The sequence below is a fragment of the Sycon ciliatum genome, chromosome 1 (assembly GCF_964019385.1).
Source record: "Sycon ciliatum chromosome 1, ocSycCili1.1, whole genome shotgun sequence".
NCBI lineage: Eukaryota > Metazoa > Porifera > Calcarea > Leucosolenida > Sycettidae > Sycon > Sycon ciliatum.
In genome coordinates, this window is record NC_088643.1 from 90,982,537 (window position 1) to 91,001,740 (window position 19,204).

At 46.2% G+C, this 19,204-nt stretch overlaps 1 protein-coding gene across 1 annotated transcript in view; it reads right to left on the reverse strand.

Moving 5' to 3' along the window:
- LOC135806417 (nucleolar protein 14-like) overlaps positions 1-19,204 on the reverse strand; it is a 70,361-nt gene that overhangs the window by 9,987 nt on the left and 41,170 nt on the right. Inside the window, exons 5-18 of the mRNA XM_065320595.1 lie at positions 17,544-17,623; positions 17,015-17,071; positions 15,976-16,077; positions 10,954-11,037; positions 10,267-10,335; positions 9,917-9,996; positions 9,272-9,345; positions 7,777-7,824; positions 6,482-6,772; positions 2,433-2,475; positions 2,169-2,256; positions 1,693-1,778; positions 1,039-1,139; positions 177-208 (exon numbers count right to left, since the gene is read on the reverse strand). Coding sequence (XP_065176667.1) covers positions 177-208; positions 1,039-1,139; positions 1,693-1,778; positions 2,169-2,256; positions 2,433-2,475; positions 6,482-6,772; positions 7,777-7,824; positions 9,272-9,345; positions 9,917-9,996; positions 10,267-10,335; positions 10,954-11,037; positions 15,976-16,077; positions 17,015-17,071; positions 17,544-17,623 — 1,235 coding nt within the window. The remainder of the gene's footprint in view (positions 1-176; positions 209-1,038; positions 1,140-1,692; positions 1,779-2,168; positions 2,257-2,432; positions 2,476-6,481; positions 6,773-7,776; positions 7,825-9,271; positions 9,346-9,916; positions 9,997-10,266; positions 10,336-10,953; positions 11,038-15,975; positions 16,078-17,014; positions 17,072-17,543; positions 17,624-19,204) is intronic.

Here is a 19,204-nt window from a genome sequence, read left to right on the forward strand (position 1 = left end):
CAATCTCCTCAGGATGTTTCCTACATTGGCCACGTCACCCATATACAGCATACAGTGAAACAAACACACATAGTGTGGTACCGGATGCTACGGCCTCGTTAGTCTAACAGCAAGGAATCCATGTGGAAATACACACATGTGGAACATTCCCTGTGACACAACAGCCTAAAACTTACCATCCTTATTGGGAGAGATGGCAGTGAGGGGTCTGTACAGAACACATTTGCATGACGTCACACACGCAGACAGCAGGGGGAAACAGTTTCAGTGATGACAAAGACAGGAATATATGCAGGGTCATAAGTGCAGGGCTAACAACAGTGGTAGCAGCACCACCACTACCATTCACGTCAAATGATCATCAGATGGGAGAAACATGGAGAACCAAGTTACCGGTATGCTGTGGCGGCTACAGCTATCTATGGCCAAATATCGTCCTCTCACGATTAGAATACAACGGGCTTCATTTTTTTTCTCTCTAAAGTCAGAACCCTGCCTGTACTGGGGGCTTCTACTTGAGCGGGATTTATTTTTCCTTAGCATGTAGTGAGGACTATTCTATATCTCCACTTGTGTTGGCATGGCTCCTGTCATTCAAGTCACGCCACCATGGCACCAGTGCAGGTACCAGAGCAGGTACAAGTGTCGGTGCCATCACTGTCACTGAAGTTGTCGCCAGTGTCAGCATCGTCGTCACTGCCATTGACATTGTCGTCTTCATCATCGATACTGCTATTGCCAGTCCCTGATTGGTATCGTCGTCTTCCTCTTTCTAACCTTTGGCACTAGTAGTGACATCCAGACATGGGTGAAAATGAAAGCCCTGGGGCACTGGTCGAGAGAGGGCTTTATCATTATAACTTTGTAACCTACCCCTGGGAGGGGTATTATTCAAGAGAGGGCTTGAATCTTGTTGGTACAGTGTTTTAAAAGAAGCTCATGTACACACATGCATGCATGCGTACAAACGCAACCACACACTGGCACACCTGCACACCTGCCAACGCATTCAGAAACTCACACAAACGAAAACAATACCTTTGCGAGCTTCAGCTACCAGCTGTCGAGACTCCACTAGTCGATCATGCATACATTCCGAGGTTGATTGCATATTATCACGTGCAAGATCAAGTAAAGGCCTGTATCACAATACACACACAGGCGCAAGCACAAACACGCAAATATTCAGACGCACACAGGCACAGGCACAGGCACAGGCACACCGACACACACACACACCCACACGCACACGCACACGCACACGCACACGCACACACACACACACACACACACACATACACAATATCACACCATAGAACACGATAAGTGGGCTCACCATTAACACCATAACAACAAGAGCGACCAGTCCAGAAACATTACACAATCTCAGCTTCCACTATGATGAGGAAGGTCTACAATACAATACATGTACTTAAAACTCCCTTCACTACAAAGATACAATCTTTTGCGTGATACTGGGCCAGGGGTGTTCTGGTGGTTAAAATTTCCACAGTTTTATAGCAGCAGGATTTATGATTCTGAGAGATGGGTCAAACAGCTTCAATATAAAAAAAGGCTTGATGGCAAAACGGGATATAGGTCATTACAAGAAACAAATCCCATTCTTTTACAACACACTTTGACGTGTGGAGCTTTTCAAAGTATAAACTAAATACCTATCCAAGCACTAACCGAGAGAATGCATCGATCAACGGAGCATGAGATGAGTCCTCCGATACTACTTCATCCAGGTACTCCAGAACAAAACCGAAAAGGGCCTATCAGACACACAGACACACAGACAGACACACAGACAGACAGACACACAGACAGACACACAGACAGACACACACACCTCAGTGTACTGACATGCATTCCATACACACAACATAAAAATCGAAAAGACGAGAGATGAGAGATGGGTTGACACACTCCAATAATCATCAAAGGCAAACACATATGAGCAAGTCAGCGTGCACTGTAACGTTACAGCCATTAACGCTAAAACAGGGCTGGTCGAGGCAGCTCGAATGCTGTATTCACTTACACACACTATGTATGACCTACATAATTATATAATTATCATGTTACTCAAGCAACTCAACAAAAAAGAGTGCAGACAACATTTTTCTTGTGCAGAGATATCATACTTTTACGGTTTTACCTACCTGCATCTTAGGACGATTGCCGGCAGCCAGTTTAGAATGATTGCATGCAATGATCTTCTCCAAAGTCATAGTTTGCTCAACCGATGATCTGAGAAAAGTACAAAAAAGGATAGAAGATGCAGGATCCAAACAATGCGTAAGGTTGACATACAGGGCAAAGAGATTGAATTCCGTCTGCAAAAGCAACAGTATAGCAGTAATAAGCCACTAGGGCAACCTAACACATGACACCAATGACATTTACAGACACTTCGCTTGACTTACCGATTCCTGAGACGATTACTCAACTGCTGCAGTGATTTAGGCGCTGAAGCGGGAGAAGACAGTGGCAGACGAAAATACATTATGTTTCTTTGCATAACCCATTCAAGTACCAATTGGACAAAACAAAAGAGGCCAAATAGCCAGACATGCAGAACAAGTGTCTCATGTCAACGAAGGAAACCGTCGCATTGCAAGTCAAGAGCAGTGTCAGAATCTAGAATTATCCCCACTACATGTAGACTAGTAACAATCACCACCAAATTTGAGGAGACCAGCTACTGCTGTGTCTGCCAAATGCCCGTAGGATAACATGTTTGGTTTTGTGAATGGCACAATTTGCTGGATATGCCGACCAAAGTACCACCAACGCCTTTAGTACAGTCGCCATAAGGCCGCGGTCACACCGAGCCCGATTCAGCCGTTCAGCCAAAAAAAGCGCTTTTTTCAGCTGAGGTTTCCACGGAAACGGCTGAAAATCGGGGCACCAGCCACTTTCAGCTTTCAGCCCTTTTGGAAGTGCTATGAAAAAGGATACGAGCAAACGAGCCTGGATCTTCGCAGAACTTCCATCCACGACGAGGCCCACGTGGAGATCAAAAATTAGGACGTAGTGTGTATGCAAATCACGTATACTGGGCGCAGGGGTCATCCTCCAAATAAAGAAAAACCCGGGAAAACCCGCGTCAACCAGTTTTGGTGTGACCGTTAGCTAGCTAGTCACAAGCCACTTTCAGCGCAAGCCAAAAACGGCTGAGCTTGGTGAGACCGCGGCCTAAGCGGCGACAAGTCATGAAGTTTCAGTCGCTGATGCTCCCATGCGGTATAATCGCATACCTGTTTGGGCCGTTTGAGGGCCGTCGGCATGATCTTGCTATATGCCAGTGAATTGTTGCAGATTCGTGCACTTATCCCTCATCATGGAGTAGCCCCTGATTTCGTCGTGTTTGGAGACAAAAGATATCTTTTGGAAGCTGAGCTGATAACCACATACCGCAGAATAAACCTCACCCCAGAGGAACTGCGTTTCAACCTAGAAATGAGTAGATCAAGAATCTGCACTGAGTGGGGGTTCGTTGACGTCAAGACACAGTTCCACTTGCTCAGCATGAGAACAAGGCTACGTCTGCATCACGAGGTGTTCACGTGCTCGCAATGACTGAGACATGGTTGACCCCAGACGTACCGGATGAAGAATTGTCCATCCCACATTCCAACCTCTACAGAAGAGACATCCTCGCTGCAGTTGCCAGTTTCCTGCTCGCCCCACTCTCGGGATGCCATCAATCACCGGCTGTTGACGCAAAACTTGAGCCTTACCATCAGTGGACACGGGATACGCCTCGGAGCTGCTGTGGTTCCCTACCACCTGGATGCCCCGCAGTCCTGCCTCAGCACACCATCCAGTCGTCCTCGCCGTCCATTTTCGCCCTGGCCTCAAGCTGGAAATTGGCCACCTCCACGGCTCCACCCCACGTCCCAGCAGTACTAGTGCACGCACGTAGGCACATGCCCGGCTCACCGGACTTGGAGCAGCGCTCACCTACAGCCCTCCAACTATCGCCGCCTCACTCGGCACGCCTCGTCCCAGTACAGTGCTCCTGCTGGTATCCTGCCAAGCCTGCAACATGCAGCCGCCTCGCAACCGGTACGACGCTCGGCGCGAAACGTCCCGGCCGATCGCTAGGGGCCTGGGGACCACCGCAACGACCGACCTCCTGACGGTGACAGCCCCCGCAGACGACAACGACGGCGTGGAGGTAACACCACCAACCACAGGCGCCGTCGCCGTAAACGAATCCGTAAACAAAGCTCAGATCTTAAACAATCTCTACGCGAAAACTGTTCTTCACGGGACACCATCACGTGCTTGGACGTAAGTGTACCAGTTGAGCTTATTGAACTTCTAGGACTAGGACTTAAGTTCGTTCCTAGGCTCAACTCACTACCGAGAATTGATAATGCTGACATTTCAAAGTTCCTCAGAAACATTGCCATTACAGCACATTTTCACGGTAGATCCAGTACGCCCGATAGATTCCGTTCCTTGTATAAGCCGTCACACTGGCATCCACCAGTAGCATCTATTTCACCGGATGTTAGAGCTTTTATGAGAGACGTGGAACTAGCTGTCAGAAACTTCAAACCTAAGAAGGTAGCCAGCAACTTAGGTCCTATTGAGACCACCGCGTTACACTTTCTAGCCGATGCTAAACATCTAGTTATTTGTCCAGCTGACAAGGGTAGCACTACTGTAATAATGAGCCGCATTAAGTACGTCTCCCTGTGCCACCAGCATCTCTTTGACAGTGACACCTATCGACTGGTACATATCTCTACCTTAGATTTAGATGATTTGCAAAGAAAGTTCATCAATGCAGCTAGGCCTATCTTAAGAGTCCTACATCGACGTGCCAGAGCACGGTTGTTGACTCCGTCTAATGATTTACCAAATTTTTATGGCCTACCCAAGTTACATAAAAATCCATTGAAAATCAGACCAATTGTAGCATCTAGGGGCTCCCCTACATATGATTGGGCTAGACTATTTCACATCTACCTATGGCCATCCGTGATCTCGAAACCTAGTGTACTCATCAACTCACATGACCTCCTAGACAACTTGCAGAACATAGAATGGAATGAGAATCTCTGTTTCCTTACACTAGATGTTGTTTCACTCTATACTTCTATTAAACATGTTGACGGTCTCAGAGCACTTGCTTGGCACCTTAGAGACATGAACATCCCCGGGACACATAGACAAGCCCTCGTTGGCATCATGAGACTCATTCTCACGAATAACTTTTTTCAATTTGATGACAGAGTTTTTCACCAACTCAATGGGACTGCAATGGGTTCCCCAGCCGCAGTTGTCTATGCCAATATTTTTATGCTGAGAATTGAACACTTCCATCTTGACAAGATAATACCAAGAGTACATAAACAAGAGTGTGCAACTCCTATCTTGAGCTGCGTTGGGTTCACCCACGGCGGAATTTTTTTATTGCATTATTCTTTGGCAGAAGTATGATGAAGTGGGTATGCTTTCCCGCGCTTGTTTTATAGATACGGTGAGAGTTCGTCAGGTTCAAGACACATCGATCTATCGTCCGTTGTTCTGCTTCGACTACCGTAGCTGTAATGTACAAATAAATTGTACTTTGATCTCCGGCTACGCATGATGGCATCAGTGAGCCAAACAGCCGCCAAAGACTGATGTCATAAAAAAATTCCGCCGCGGGCTGGGGGATTGTCGAGTTGCACACTCTTGGTTATGTACTCTTGATAATACCCACAACACATTACGTACGTCAAAATGCTCGCATTAACACGCAGAATTGCACTACACACTTTAGACACAGATTTAGTGGATACTGAACTGCCTGCGCAAGCAAACCAAACTGATCTGCAGAAAATAAAGTGACCTTCTAATTATGCGTTGCTAACTTCGAATTATCAGCACAAATCCCACACATTTTTTCCTACCTTTCCGCCCTGTACATGCTGCGCTTTCTTTCTCTCTCTTTTTCTTGTTTATCGTGCTTCGCTCCTCCCGACCTCACCACTGGCGGGGAGTACTGTAGCGACCTGACGCTTACGCCATACGCACAAATCAATAAGCATGTGCAAGAAAATGAAATCTTTCTCCTTGGCCTCAACTTCTATGTTGTCCGGTTGGCCATTGCAGCCGTCGTCGTAGGGCCGGCGTAAAACCCAAATGTCCATCCTCCTTTTCAATTGCATGACATGCCTCTATGGAAATCAGACATCTCAGTACTTCAATATCCAGCCCCCCCCCCCCCCCCAACTCTGGAACAGTATCTGCATTAACAATACAATCATTTTGATTTCAAGAATACTATTTTTTTCAAGCCCTGAGCAAATCTATGTGCAGGCGGCTCTCTTCAGCTTCAAGACGGAACCTGTCCTCTTTGGGAGAGTATATGCAAAGTCTCAGTAGAGGCAGGCAGGCACATACTGAAGGATTAACACCACCACCAACACAAACTGCAGTCACAGTGGGCACCTACGAGTATACGTATACTTACCCTTTTCTTTAACACCCACAGATGGATCTGCTTCTCCAGCACCCTGCCGAGAATTATCCTTGGACACACCTTCATCCTCTTGCACACCGTCTGCCTCCATGTCGTCTTCTTCATCGCCATCACCATCCTCCCCACTATTCTCATCATCGTCCATTTCTTCACTGCCGCTAGCATCCCAATCAGCCTCTTCTTCCTCTTCTTCTTCGCTATCCTCGTCACCGTCCTCGTCGTCATCCTCATCATCGTCGTCATCATCCTCATCACTGTCATAATCATCACTATCCAAATCATCTGGCAAGATCATGCAGCACGTACAAACGTACACACAAACACGCACACACACACACACGCACACGCGCACACACACACACACACACACACACACACACACACACACACACACACACACACACACACATGCATGCACACACACACACGCACACGCACGCGCACACGCGCGCACGCACACGCGCGCACGCACACACACACACACACACACACACACACACACACACACATGCACACGCGCACACGCGCACGCACGCACGCACGCACACACACACACACACAGTATCAATCCCAACACACGAGTGAGTGCATGGCAGTATACATTGTATGTACTTCAGTACTTGTATCCCAGTTACTATATTGATGGTCTGATCTATTGAAGTACATGCACATGTACAGTGAAATCTCTCGGCAAAGGCAGCCCAGACAACGGACTCTCGGCAAAGGCAGCCCAGACAACGGACTCTCGGCAAAGGCAGCCCAGACAACGGACTCTCGGCAAAGGCAGCCCAGACAACGGACTCTCGGCAAAGGCAGCCCAGACAACGGACTCTCGACAAAGGCAGCCCAGACAACGGAGATGAGTGTTCCGTCCAGGGAGGTAGCCCAATTACAGAACGCACTACAGCTTGATTAAGAACATCTGGGTCTGAAGAAATGTGTCCTGAAGGTGGAGATATCGGCAGTCCTTAGTTACAAGAGGAGTTAGCTAAGGGACGTTCCACTGTACAGTGCTACAATGGTGCATTCTGTACATTGCTATAGTGTAGTGTACAACAAGAAACATGAATGCATCGATTTACCCAACGAATGTGCCCTGTATTCATAGATGACAGTCATGCAACAAGTAACCATGGCTACACAGTCATGCTACAAGGAACCATGCGGCATGCCCACAGAGTCATGCTACAAGTAACCATGGCTACACAGTCATGCTATGAGTAACCATGGCTACACAGTCATGCCAGTATGCTATTTCATGTACTAGGATAGAAGCAGATGCGTACCATCATCCTCCGACTGCTTCTGAAACCCAGATTGCCAAACAAAATCATCTGCAGCACGTACAACAAAGAGGGAAAGTACACAAGATAACGTTATCAACACCAGCAACAACAAAACTCAACAGCTACAAGAGAAAGGCTACAGCAAGAGTACATGAAAACCAGAGTGTGCAGCTCGGATGGGTTGCTGTCACGGCGGAACTCCGTGATTACATCATTTTAGTGATGTAGTGCGTACACGCAGGATTCAAGCAGGTCTCTTTCTGCACAACTGCAGCTCAGTTGTACGCACTACGCCATTTTCCGCCTCAGATCTGCGCCAAATATGATGTAATCACGGAATTCCGCCGTGACAGACACCCATAGCAGAAAAGGCCCCAAGCTGCACACTCTGGGTTTCATGTACTTTTGGCTACAGTAATAAAGAGCAAGAGCACCATTCCATCAACAATGCACTGGCAAGGAGCCACGCGCTTAACAAAATGGACGTGGGCTGTTCGAGCATGGGGAATGCATGCTATCAACAACAGTGTCAGCCGAAATCCAACCACTCGCTCAAGAACCGCGTCGCAGGTTACACTGTTGAGGTGTGAACTAAGCCGAGAATTAGCATAGCTACATGGTGTCAGTGCTGCTCAACTCCGGGCACAACAGGTGTTCATCTGGATTATACTGGCCAGCCCTGCAGTACAGTCATGTGTTGCTGCCAACAACACTGTTACTTTGGCTGAAAGGAAGTAACTTCAAGTAAGCTGTGAAAAATGTACTCAGGCAACAAAGTCAACACTGATCAGTGATACAGGAAATACATCAACACTGATCAGTGATACAGGAAAGTCAACACTGATCAGTGATACAGGAAAGTCAACACTGATCAGTGATACAGGAAATACATGTACAGGACGATTCAGCACAACAAGCCACGTGTAAAGACAGGACCTTATATCCACACATTCATGTACAACTTCCATACGTTAGGAGGGGGGATCAGTTAGGGTTTTAAAACACCTCGACTTAGGCCTCGTTTACACGACAACGATTGAAAAACGTTTTTGTCAAAAACGTTTTCAAAAGAATACGCTTCCGCAGATTTTGATAAGAGCGTTTACACGACAACGCTGAAAAACGTTTCAAAAACGTTTCAAACGAAAAACGGCTTCAAAGTGTTTTTCAATCGTTTTCGTTCCGTTTCGTTCTCGTGTAAACGGCAAAAACGTTTTACTAGTACGAGCCTTGTACTCAAAACATGCCGCCGCCAGCCTGCGCCAGCCAACTTATTGCACGTGACCATTGCGCGCCAAAAAACGTGTTGCAGTGTACACGATTATCATTTTCGTGTAAACAGCAAAACGTTTCGAAAACGATTGAAAAACGTTTTTCAATCGTTGTCGTGTAAATGAGGCCTTAGCTTGATTCGGTACAGGTTTAGTGACTTGAAACGAGACAGAAACCAGAACCAATCACTGCATGACTGGACACTTCTGAAGAATGTCCGTACCATTCTTTTCTGGCATGACAAGTTGTCCATCCTGATACCGAACGCTGAATCTGGGTTCTTTCTTTGACGAAGGTCTGGACAAAGAGAGCAGTGAACGAGATCACAAGCATGTGTTGGTAATTTGAAAAGCAGCACTGGGTCACAAGCAAGAGTACATAACCCCCCAGAGTTTGCAACTCAACTATGGGTGCTGTCCCGACAGAATTTCAAGTTGACGTCATTTTTATGATGCAATGCGCACTGTACACGGATTATCAGACGAATCCGGAACCTGTGGTTGACCGAAGCCGATCTGATCCTGTACAAATTATTGCAAAGAAAAACGTGTGATGCGTTGACACCCGTACACATGTTGTAAATCACGGGTGCAAGGAGAATTGCGTCATAAATAATGACGTCAACTTGAAATTCTGTCGGGACAGCAGGGTATGTGGGAGTTGCACACTCTGGGGGGTTATGTACTCTTGGTCACAAGTCATAGCGGATGTGCAAAGCGCTCATGGCAGGGGCAGTACATGTAGCAGGTAATGACAGAAGATAACATGTGTACACAGTATCTCGCAGGCAGGCACATGGATAATTCACAATACAGTTCAAAAGCATAGGACATGGTGCATCCCACATACACAGGCATAGCATACTAACGCTTTCAGAGAATCCACGGAACAGTGGCCATTCAGCACATCCGATGTATCCGGTGCATGCATTCTCTTCACTCTCTCTTCCTACAACAGCAAGTACATCAACATAGCAAACAAATTCATACGCTGACACATCACATTTTCTGGTGCTATAATGATGAGTCCACAAAGGACAAATGAGTACTCTCCACAGATTGAGTATCAGCACCAGCAATGTGCCCTGGCCTCCTCTATACAGCTGCAACTCACCAACAGCACATTACATGACTTGTAGCTTCCTTTTCACTTTACACTGGAATACTAAACATACAGCAAGAACAGAAAGAGAAACAAGCAAAACAACTGCAACCTCACCTCTTCTTTTTGCCGGCGTTTGGACGTTTCCTCTGCCATTACCTCCTTTGTTTTCGACAGGTCTGTTGCCTGGAGAACCAAACAGAATTAAGCGTCCAACAACAGATAGCATTACATGCAGCGACATACAGCAGCAACAGCATGGGCTGAGCTGAGCTCTGTATGATTGACACTTACATTTATAAGGGAAGTGTTACGCACACAAAGCATGCATGCACGTAAGTATGCACGCTAATACCAGTCCACTCGTGATCACGTTATGATTGTGTAGATCTACATGTACATACATGCCTGGTCAAATCTACACACATACACATACATACACACACACACACACACACACACACACACACACACACACACACACACACACACACACACACACACACACACACACACACACACACACACACACACACACACACACACACACACATACACACACACACACGCACGCACACACACACACGCACACACACACACACAACTCTGCTCTGTACACACATGTACAAGTACACCCATCAACAGATGTGAAATACACCTGTAGAGGTTAGTAACAGCTTTCTTCCATTCTCGCTAGGGGTCTGAAGTATCACTCAGATGAGAGCCCAGTCTTTCGAGCGAATTAACAACTTAGAACCCAGTAATATCTAACAGGCATGAACCATGCACATCCAGCCACCTTACCTGTGCCTTGCGGGCCTCGAATGCTAGCTCTCTGACAGTTATGTCAAATGAATCTGCCTTGGGTTTCTCCTTTTCTTTCACTTTCTGGACACAAACGCAAATATGAACAACAGAATAATAATACTTCTTGAAGTATCTAATAATAAGTTTTAATAACCTGTGGTCCATACAATGTGAGCCTTCCTGGTGACTAGCAGATATCATAGTACAGTCGTCCCTCTCTAATCCGGCACTTGTTTATCCAGCACCCTTGCAAACCAGCACACTTTCTGGCAAAACGGATTTTTTCAGTTCATTTTCTACGCTTTAATCCGGCACTTGAATTTCGCCTCCAGCAGCGATTTTCTACAACAAATCACTCAAACTGTACACAATTCGATTTTCTAATCCAGCAGTTGTACATCGCAGACTATCACTATCAGGGACCATTGTAACATACACAACACATGCAACATACACTTGGGAATATCCTATGACAGTACATAGGATATTCCTAAGTGTATGTTATAGACATGCATTCCACAAAGTACTTGGTTTGACACAGAAAATCCCTACGTTTTGACGTACGACACAAACATGTATGATAACATGTGGGCCGGGTTGGAGGGCAGGATTTGATAATCCAGCACCCTTGTTTATCCAGCAGAAAATGCCGTTGCAAAAGGTGCCGGATTAGAGAGGGGCGACTGTATTTACTATCCAGACAATGATCCTGGGTGTGTGTGTGCGCGCGTGTGTGTGTGTGCGCGCGTGCGCGCGTGTGTGTGTGTGTGTGTGTGTGTGTGTGTGTGTGTGCGTGTGCGTGTGTGTGTGTTTACATTACACATAAATGGCCCAAAGAGTACAGGGTGGGACATCCTGCATCCCATAGAGTTTGGCAGGGTGCTTTCTGGCTGGTATCCACTTGACTAGGGGCACATAATACTAATATTGATATGTTGTGTATATGAAGTGCTGATGCACAGCAGGAAGCGGGACTGCCTATGGCACCTGTGTCCAAGTGGACAGTGGAAGAAGAAGATGCCAAGCAAGTCCCCACAACTGGGCTGGATGATAAGCGGCAGATGCCTGCTTTACTGACCTGCAGCTTGTCTGGTGAGCTTATTCCACCAAAGTTAATTTAGGAAGGCCAAACAGTGCAGTGTCACCCAAATTTGGCGTTCCCTGAAGCGTGGGATGTGTGGCATTCGGCAACACACTGGAGTAATTCTGCAACATTCCGCCGCTACATCAAGACTGTGCTGATTCAGTACCAGTCGTCCGTGAAGAAGTCACTTGACTTGCCGCAAAACCAGAAGGCTCTTGTAGTTCTCGATGCATTCCGTGCACATCAGACCCCCGAGGTCCTAAATCTTTCCGAGAAGTCAGGATTTCTTCTAAGCATCGCACCAGCCAAATGCAGCCACTTGACCTCTCCATAAATCGGCAAATAAAAGATGAGTTCAGAGGTCATTTCATCGACTGGTATGCGGACAAGATCAGCAACGCAGTGGGTGATGCTGGCCCTGATGCGGACCTGTTGGAGATTGTTCAACCTGACTTCCGTATGTCAGTCATAAAGCCCATACAGGCATCTTGGCTGGTGAAAACCTTCGCCACAGTGTTTTCCCTGAGAGAGATGATTTGAATGGGATGGCGCAAGGTTGGAGTGAATATTGAGGATGTCCAGCGCTTCAGTGGTGACATGCCATCAAGAGCCGTAACAAACCATGATCATGCCACTCCAGTGCAGAGCATGGGAGCAGCAGATGATGAGCCAGAGGACCGCGATTGCCTTCACGAGAGTCAGGAAGCAGTCAGCTTGCACATGTACCAGCACAGCACAGTCGTACGACTCTGGCCGGCCTAAATCCAACACCCTCGATGATCCATGTGCTAATAAAGTGCTTTGGAGGGGTAACAAAGTCCAGGAGTGGCATCACTCAAGATAGCCTCAATGACGAATACTCCAGCGTGCGCGTACGTGCGTGTGCTCGCTTGTTACTAGTATTGACGGTCTAATCGGTTGATTGGCTTCAAAGTCTAGTTTATCCTTTGCTATTTTACTGCCTTTAGTTCTTGTGCAGTGGATTTTGTGTCGTTATCTATAGTACGTTTCAAAAGTATAGACCTCTGGTTTGAAAAAAACGCTAGGCCAGCATCTATACCAAATAAAATTTGTGATCACTTAGTGCATAAAATTTCCGAAATTGTGCATTTGTTATCCAATCGCCTAGAAATCTACATGAGAAAACTTGGGGGAACTGCCTGAGCAATATCCCGAAGAAATTTCTCTAAAAGCTCAAACCAAATTTGAATTATTCGAAAAAATCTAGAGGTCTATACTTTTGAAACACACTATACAAGTAACTACAAGAGTATAATTATAAGCCCCCAAGAGTGTGCAACTCTGGAGATGGGGTCTCCGATGGCGAAAACTCACATTGCGTGTCTCAGGTACATTTTGTACTACGTACAGCTAGGGATAGCGTGCGCGCAATCCGAAAATCTGCCATCATTATGCTGGCGAGTTGCATAAGCGCAGCGAGTTTCTACCAGGGAGTGCTTTTATTATTACTCCTCTGCTCGCTGAAAACGGGCTGGAAACGTACAACTAGGACACTGCACCATGTGATGTGAGTTTTCGCCGTCGACAAACCCCATAGAAAGGGTATCAGGAGTTGCACACTCTTGGGGGGGGGGGGGTATATTCTTGGTAATTATTGTAGTACAGGTGGAATCCTGATAATTTGAATATGGCTTAATTCGAACATACCGCTTAATTAGAAGTTTTTCCAGGACCGATTTCTATCAATACGATTCCCACATAAAACTTTCTGATACTAGTAATTCGAACCTCGAACTGAACATGTCCGGTTAATTAGAAGTCCCACAGATTCCACTTACAGTCTGTATCGGCTATAGCGTACCCTTTTGATTTCCGTGATTTTATCACGATAACCGATGCATCACTATATGCGATACAATCGATTTTTTTTCTTTTTTCGATCGACACATGAAAGGCAAGGAAATACTTCCAGCATAGCATTACATGGCGTTTTTTTAAGTGAGCATGCTGCATAGTTGACAGTGCCCGCATTTCCATAAAAAAATTCTGCATATGTACATGTACATGTATCACTATAAAAATAAGCAACGTGAAGAAAGTTAAAAAAAATAGGGCCTTTGATATTATTGCTACTGGTTGTTTAGCGTGTGCGCTAAGCCCTGTTAACGAACGTGGAACATCTACCACTCATACTTAGTCTGATGATCATGCATCTGATTATGATGTCATTGCTATACATGCGCATGCGCAGCGCGCGCCACTCTCCCACGCGTGCTTTCCAAATCTTGCTTCGAGAGAGAGAAAGAGAAAAGAGAGACTCCTTTGTCACTTTTGCTTTCCGACGACTTGACTGTTCACTGGTTTGTCCGTCAGTTGTCAATTTCCCCTTCCCTCCCAACCCCATTCGACTGGGGATCACTATCTCTCCGTCACTGTCACCATAATTTCCTCAATCACAGTGTCAGTACAACTCTTGTCAATATACTTATATCGGGTGAGGGCAGTCTATCTCCGCAGCTGGCTCATTTCAATCACTACCGGCCGCAGCTCCTGCCCACGGCAGGCCGACCGTCTCTCGTTCACACTCTGTGTGCTCCAGGTCACAGCTCCTGCGCAGAGCAGGCCGACCTGTCTGTCTCTCTCTCTCTCACACACACTATGTGTGCACCGGGTCACAGCTCCTGCGCAGAGCAGGCCGACCTGTCTTTCTCATGCACGCCAGCTGCTCCGCCCAATATCCCTGATATGCCAACCAGAAAACAATGTGTTCTGAGCCGGGTGCATGCCTGTATGTGGAGAGTGCGTTAAATGTATTTTAAAAATGGGTTTGCTCCCACACTGGAGCTCGCGCTATGTATTTTAAAGTTATCACTATAGCCGATAATAATATAGTGTGTTATGCATGTTTTGATTCTTTGTTGCCATCATAATATCCGATATATCATTACATCCGATAATATTGGTTATAGTGATATTTTTACTGGATAAAATACGTTTTGCTTTTGATATTTCGTACCAATATCACTGTAGCCGATATATTCTTATATCCGGTCACTCTATAGCCGATACAGACTGTACATAGAAAATGTGTGGGATTTGTACTGATAATTCGAAGTTAGCAAAGTGTAATTCAAAGTTCACTGTACACGTTACTGGTCAGTTGAGTTTGCATGAGCAGGCTGTGCCAGTCAGTTCAGTATCCGTGAAATCTGCGTCTAAGGTCCATAGCGCAACTCTGCGTGACCACGAGAGCATTTGACATACATATTGTGTTTGGCTTCATGTTTGGATAATTAAAATGTGCGGATAGTTAGAAGTTGTTTTCCTGGCATCAGGATTCCACCTGTACATGTACAGTAACACCTGCCAAGGTGACCACTCGGATAAGGTGACCACCTGTCCCAGAAGACCACTGGTACCAGGACCAAGGGATGCTATTTCCAGTCAAACGACCCTGGATAAGGAGACCACCTGGTAACAGAGACCAGATTTTGAAGGTCCCTTGAGCGGTCGTCTTAGACAGGTTTCACTGTATATGTAGAAGCGAGATGTGCACGATTTTCATATGATGATAACCGCAATGCAACACTACTACCGGTATACATGCAATGTGTGCCAGTACCACTAGAACGGTACTACTGTATTACTAATATCACCTACTAGTACCAAGGCTGATTAAAAAAAATCATGGTTCGCGTGAGACTCGGCTGAAAGCCGAGTTTCCGCATCCGTCCGTAGGAACGCCACCACCCTCTAGGATCAAGGCGCAGATGCAGTGCCTAAACGGCCGATTGCTGATGGGGTAATCATTGAAATTGAAAACTACCTTTGGGTGCGGATATGGTACATGTACACACACCAAAAATAGACTGTATTTTGACATTTGGCAAAATAATTAGTCCGGCACTGCTTATACAGTATTTTGAATACATATCCCCAACATTACTTCAGCAAGCCAACGTCTCAAGTCTTACCTTTACCTGGCCATCAGCAAAAAGGGATGCCAGGGACTTCCATTGCTCATCGGCTTTGTCGGTCAAGTCTTGAACAACGTCTCGCTGCATTTGCCGCTCTGCCTACAAAATGATACACAATGCACAATGAATGCACACATGCACAATGTTGGCACAGGTGCACACACAGTGAACTTCTTCTTCCGCTCACAGAGTACCCAGTAATCTGTACTACTAGACAGGGATCCCCTACACAGATGACAGAATGAGGCTTAGTTGCAGCTCGGTGTTCCACACAATGGCAATCACCAAGCAGCGGCGCAATACTCGCCACTACAGCAGGTCCAGGAAACTTATATGATTAGTAAGCACCGTCTCACACTCGATTATTCATCACTCGTCGCACCATCATCACACACACACACACACACACACACACACACACACACACACACACACACACACACACACACACACACACACACACACATACGTCCGCCTGCCCGCGCACGCACAAGCACGTACACACACAGATAATACATCATGTTCAATGCAAGCATAGTTTTCTCTCGCCGGTATGGACATGCACGTCCATGCACGTCCATGCCGGTGAGAAATGTACTAGTGGTTCACCTGTATGTGTGCTAGCCTTCCATAATGCCATACAGATACAGTACTTTAACACGGTACACGGTACATGTATATGGTTAATTGATATGAGAAACAAGAAGAACACCGTTACACTACACTGCAGCATTGTGGTGCCACTTGCGTCTACAACCATGATGGTAATGACATGCTTCCAGTACTAGTGGAAAAGAGATAGATGGAGAGGCATGCAGATCCCGTTCACTTCAAGTGCATTCAGTACATTCATGTGTGATTGTTGTCCAACAGCAGCATTGAGACACAGAGCCAGGCACAGTGTAGGTACAGTCACACACATCATGCAATAGTAGCGATACCCCAGTCAGTCACCATCAACCTAACCAATGACTGATATACACTTTCATTACACTGCAACTACATGTCGTTGAATACACTTGGAAAGGGAAAATACCTTTTTCTTCTTTGACTTGGCAACGATCTCCTCCATAATGTCCTTCTGAGTGCGACGCTGAGATGAACGAGATGGACAAAAGAGAACAAACAAAAGAAGTAGAAAGCTGATGGAGGTAGAAACTGCTAGAATAGCACTTCCGTTTGGAATACTAAAGATGCAAAATTCAGGGCTAACAGCTACAGTACTGGACTAGCTAAAGCCTACTGGACCATTCGTGAGGTGTGCTCCAATGTTGAAGATGGAAAGAGAGGTGGCGGGCCAAAGAAGCCATCATGTGTAGCCGTAGGGTAACAACCAAGCCGCGCACTGCAATTTGGACAGCCTTAAGGAGCTGGTCTCCCCCACATTGCCTGGACACGGATCACTCCTTTTCGCGTCACCGTCTCCCTCTCGTCTCCCTTCTGATCATTCTCTGGCAAACGGACTCACACTCCATACAAATATCGCCAGATGATCAAGAACGAACTTACTTCATCACACTGAAACAGTCCCAGTACGACAGCCTGACCTTGGGGATGCCACATACCTCTGTCTCAGCACCAGGCTGCCTCTTATCGAAGAGACCACCACCGAAACCGCCAAAATGAGCATCTTTCACAAATTTACCTGAGAAAGCAATCACAGCAATCGCACCAGAATAAAAAAGCAGGCATGCACAGTACATGAGACCACAACTAAAATTCCCAGCAGCAGAAATTGGTTTCATACATGGTAAAAACTCAAAGTACCGTAAAGTACCGCGAGAGCGCCCCGTCTCGCGAGAGCGCCCCACCTTGATTTTGCAGCCAGGGAAAAGAAAATCGTATGGCAGAGTGCAACGAAGTTTGTACGGTGTGAGAACCTTAGTGCGCTAAGGTCACACTTCGCAGGGTTTTGTGTGGAGCTCGTGTCCGCTTGAAGGTACGGATTGACTCCACAATATGCAAAATGTGTACAAGGTTCGTGTCGTATGACCTTCAGACAGGAGACCACCTCCACAATACGACCACGAAAGGACGAGATGGTGGGGCGCTCTCGCGGTACTTTACGGTACATGTACATTGTAGTATTATATTTCTGAAGATGGACCTGGCTCGAAAGTTGATTCGACTGTTTAAATTTTCAAACAAATGTAGCCGACAGACCACCTGGGTGGTGGTACATGTACATGATTTCGTGAACAAGATGAAGTGGCCACAGTGGAATCCTTTAAACATCTTTTAAAAAGAAAAGTATCTACAAGTGGCAAGCAGATTTCCAAGGCATATGTACATCGAAATATTGGGACTGTACCGTAAAGTACCGTTGATCCGCCCCCTCTCTAATTCCCGCCCCTGTCGATTTTCTACCTGTGAAGCGACTTCGGCGTATACAACGAAAACACGATGTAGAACCGACGCATGCACTGCTGTACACAATATGTACTTGCCAATCCAGGATGAAAATGTACACAATCCAGCACATCGAGTCTGAACTTAAGTTGTTGTACATCGTACTGCACTTGACAGCCTTGATCTAATTCCCGCCCCCTGCCGAAAACCCAGCTGGGAAGCGACACGGTGTGGGGGGCAGATCAACGGTACTTTACGGTAAATGTACAAACATCATGAGCAATACCAATCTGGCCCAACCATGTTGTTACTAGCACTGGGCAATAGAGAAGTTAAGTTTCACGGAAAATTCTTACGTCCATGAACTTTTACTTGAAAAAATCAAAAAAAACTCTCGTGAAATTTGACGTATTTTACGGGAGTTGACTGTACCGCACATAATTTCGTGACGTCGGTTTTTGGAAGTTTCGTTTGGTCATCCCGATCGGATTTGTGTGAGTATCCGTAGTTTTAGCGAGTTTGTTGGAAGATTGATATTTTGTGTGTTGAGACAATTCTGTTGTTCGAACTACTAGTAGACCTGAATCTTGCCACGGCAATATTTCACATCACGTCGCACGTGTAATTTAACCTCGAAAATTTACAGGTAACGTGAGATTTTCACCGCGCTTTGAAAAAAGAAAAAAAAGACGTAGTGTAACTTAACCTCTCTAATGTCACTCCTAAATCTCACTGGAATTAAACCTAAAAACGAGATACCAGAAACACCAGCCAGATTTTGTGGCCCCATGATTCTCCCCTCCTAGTTAAACTAACTGGTACTGTCGTGGACATGGAAATCCGGTCGCACGTCTAGCGGCACCAGGGCGCTGGCCAT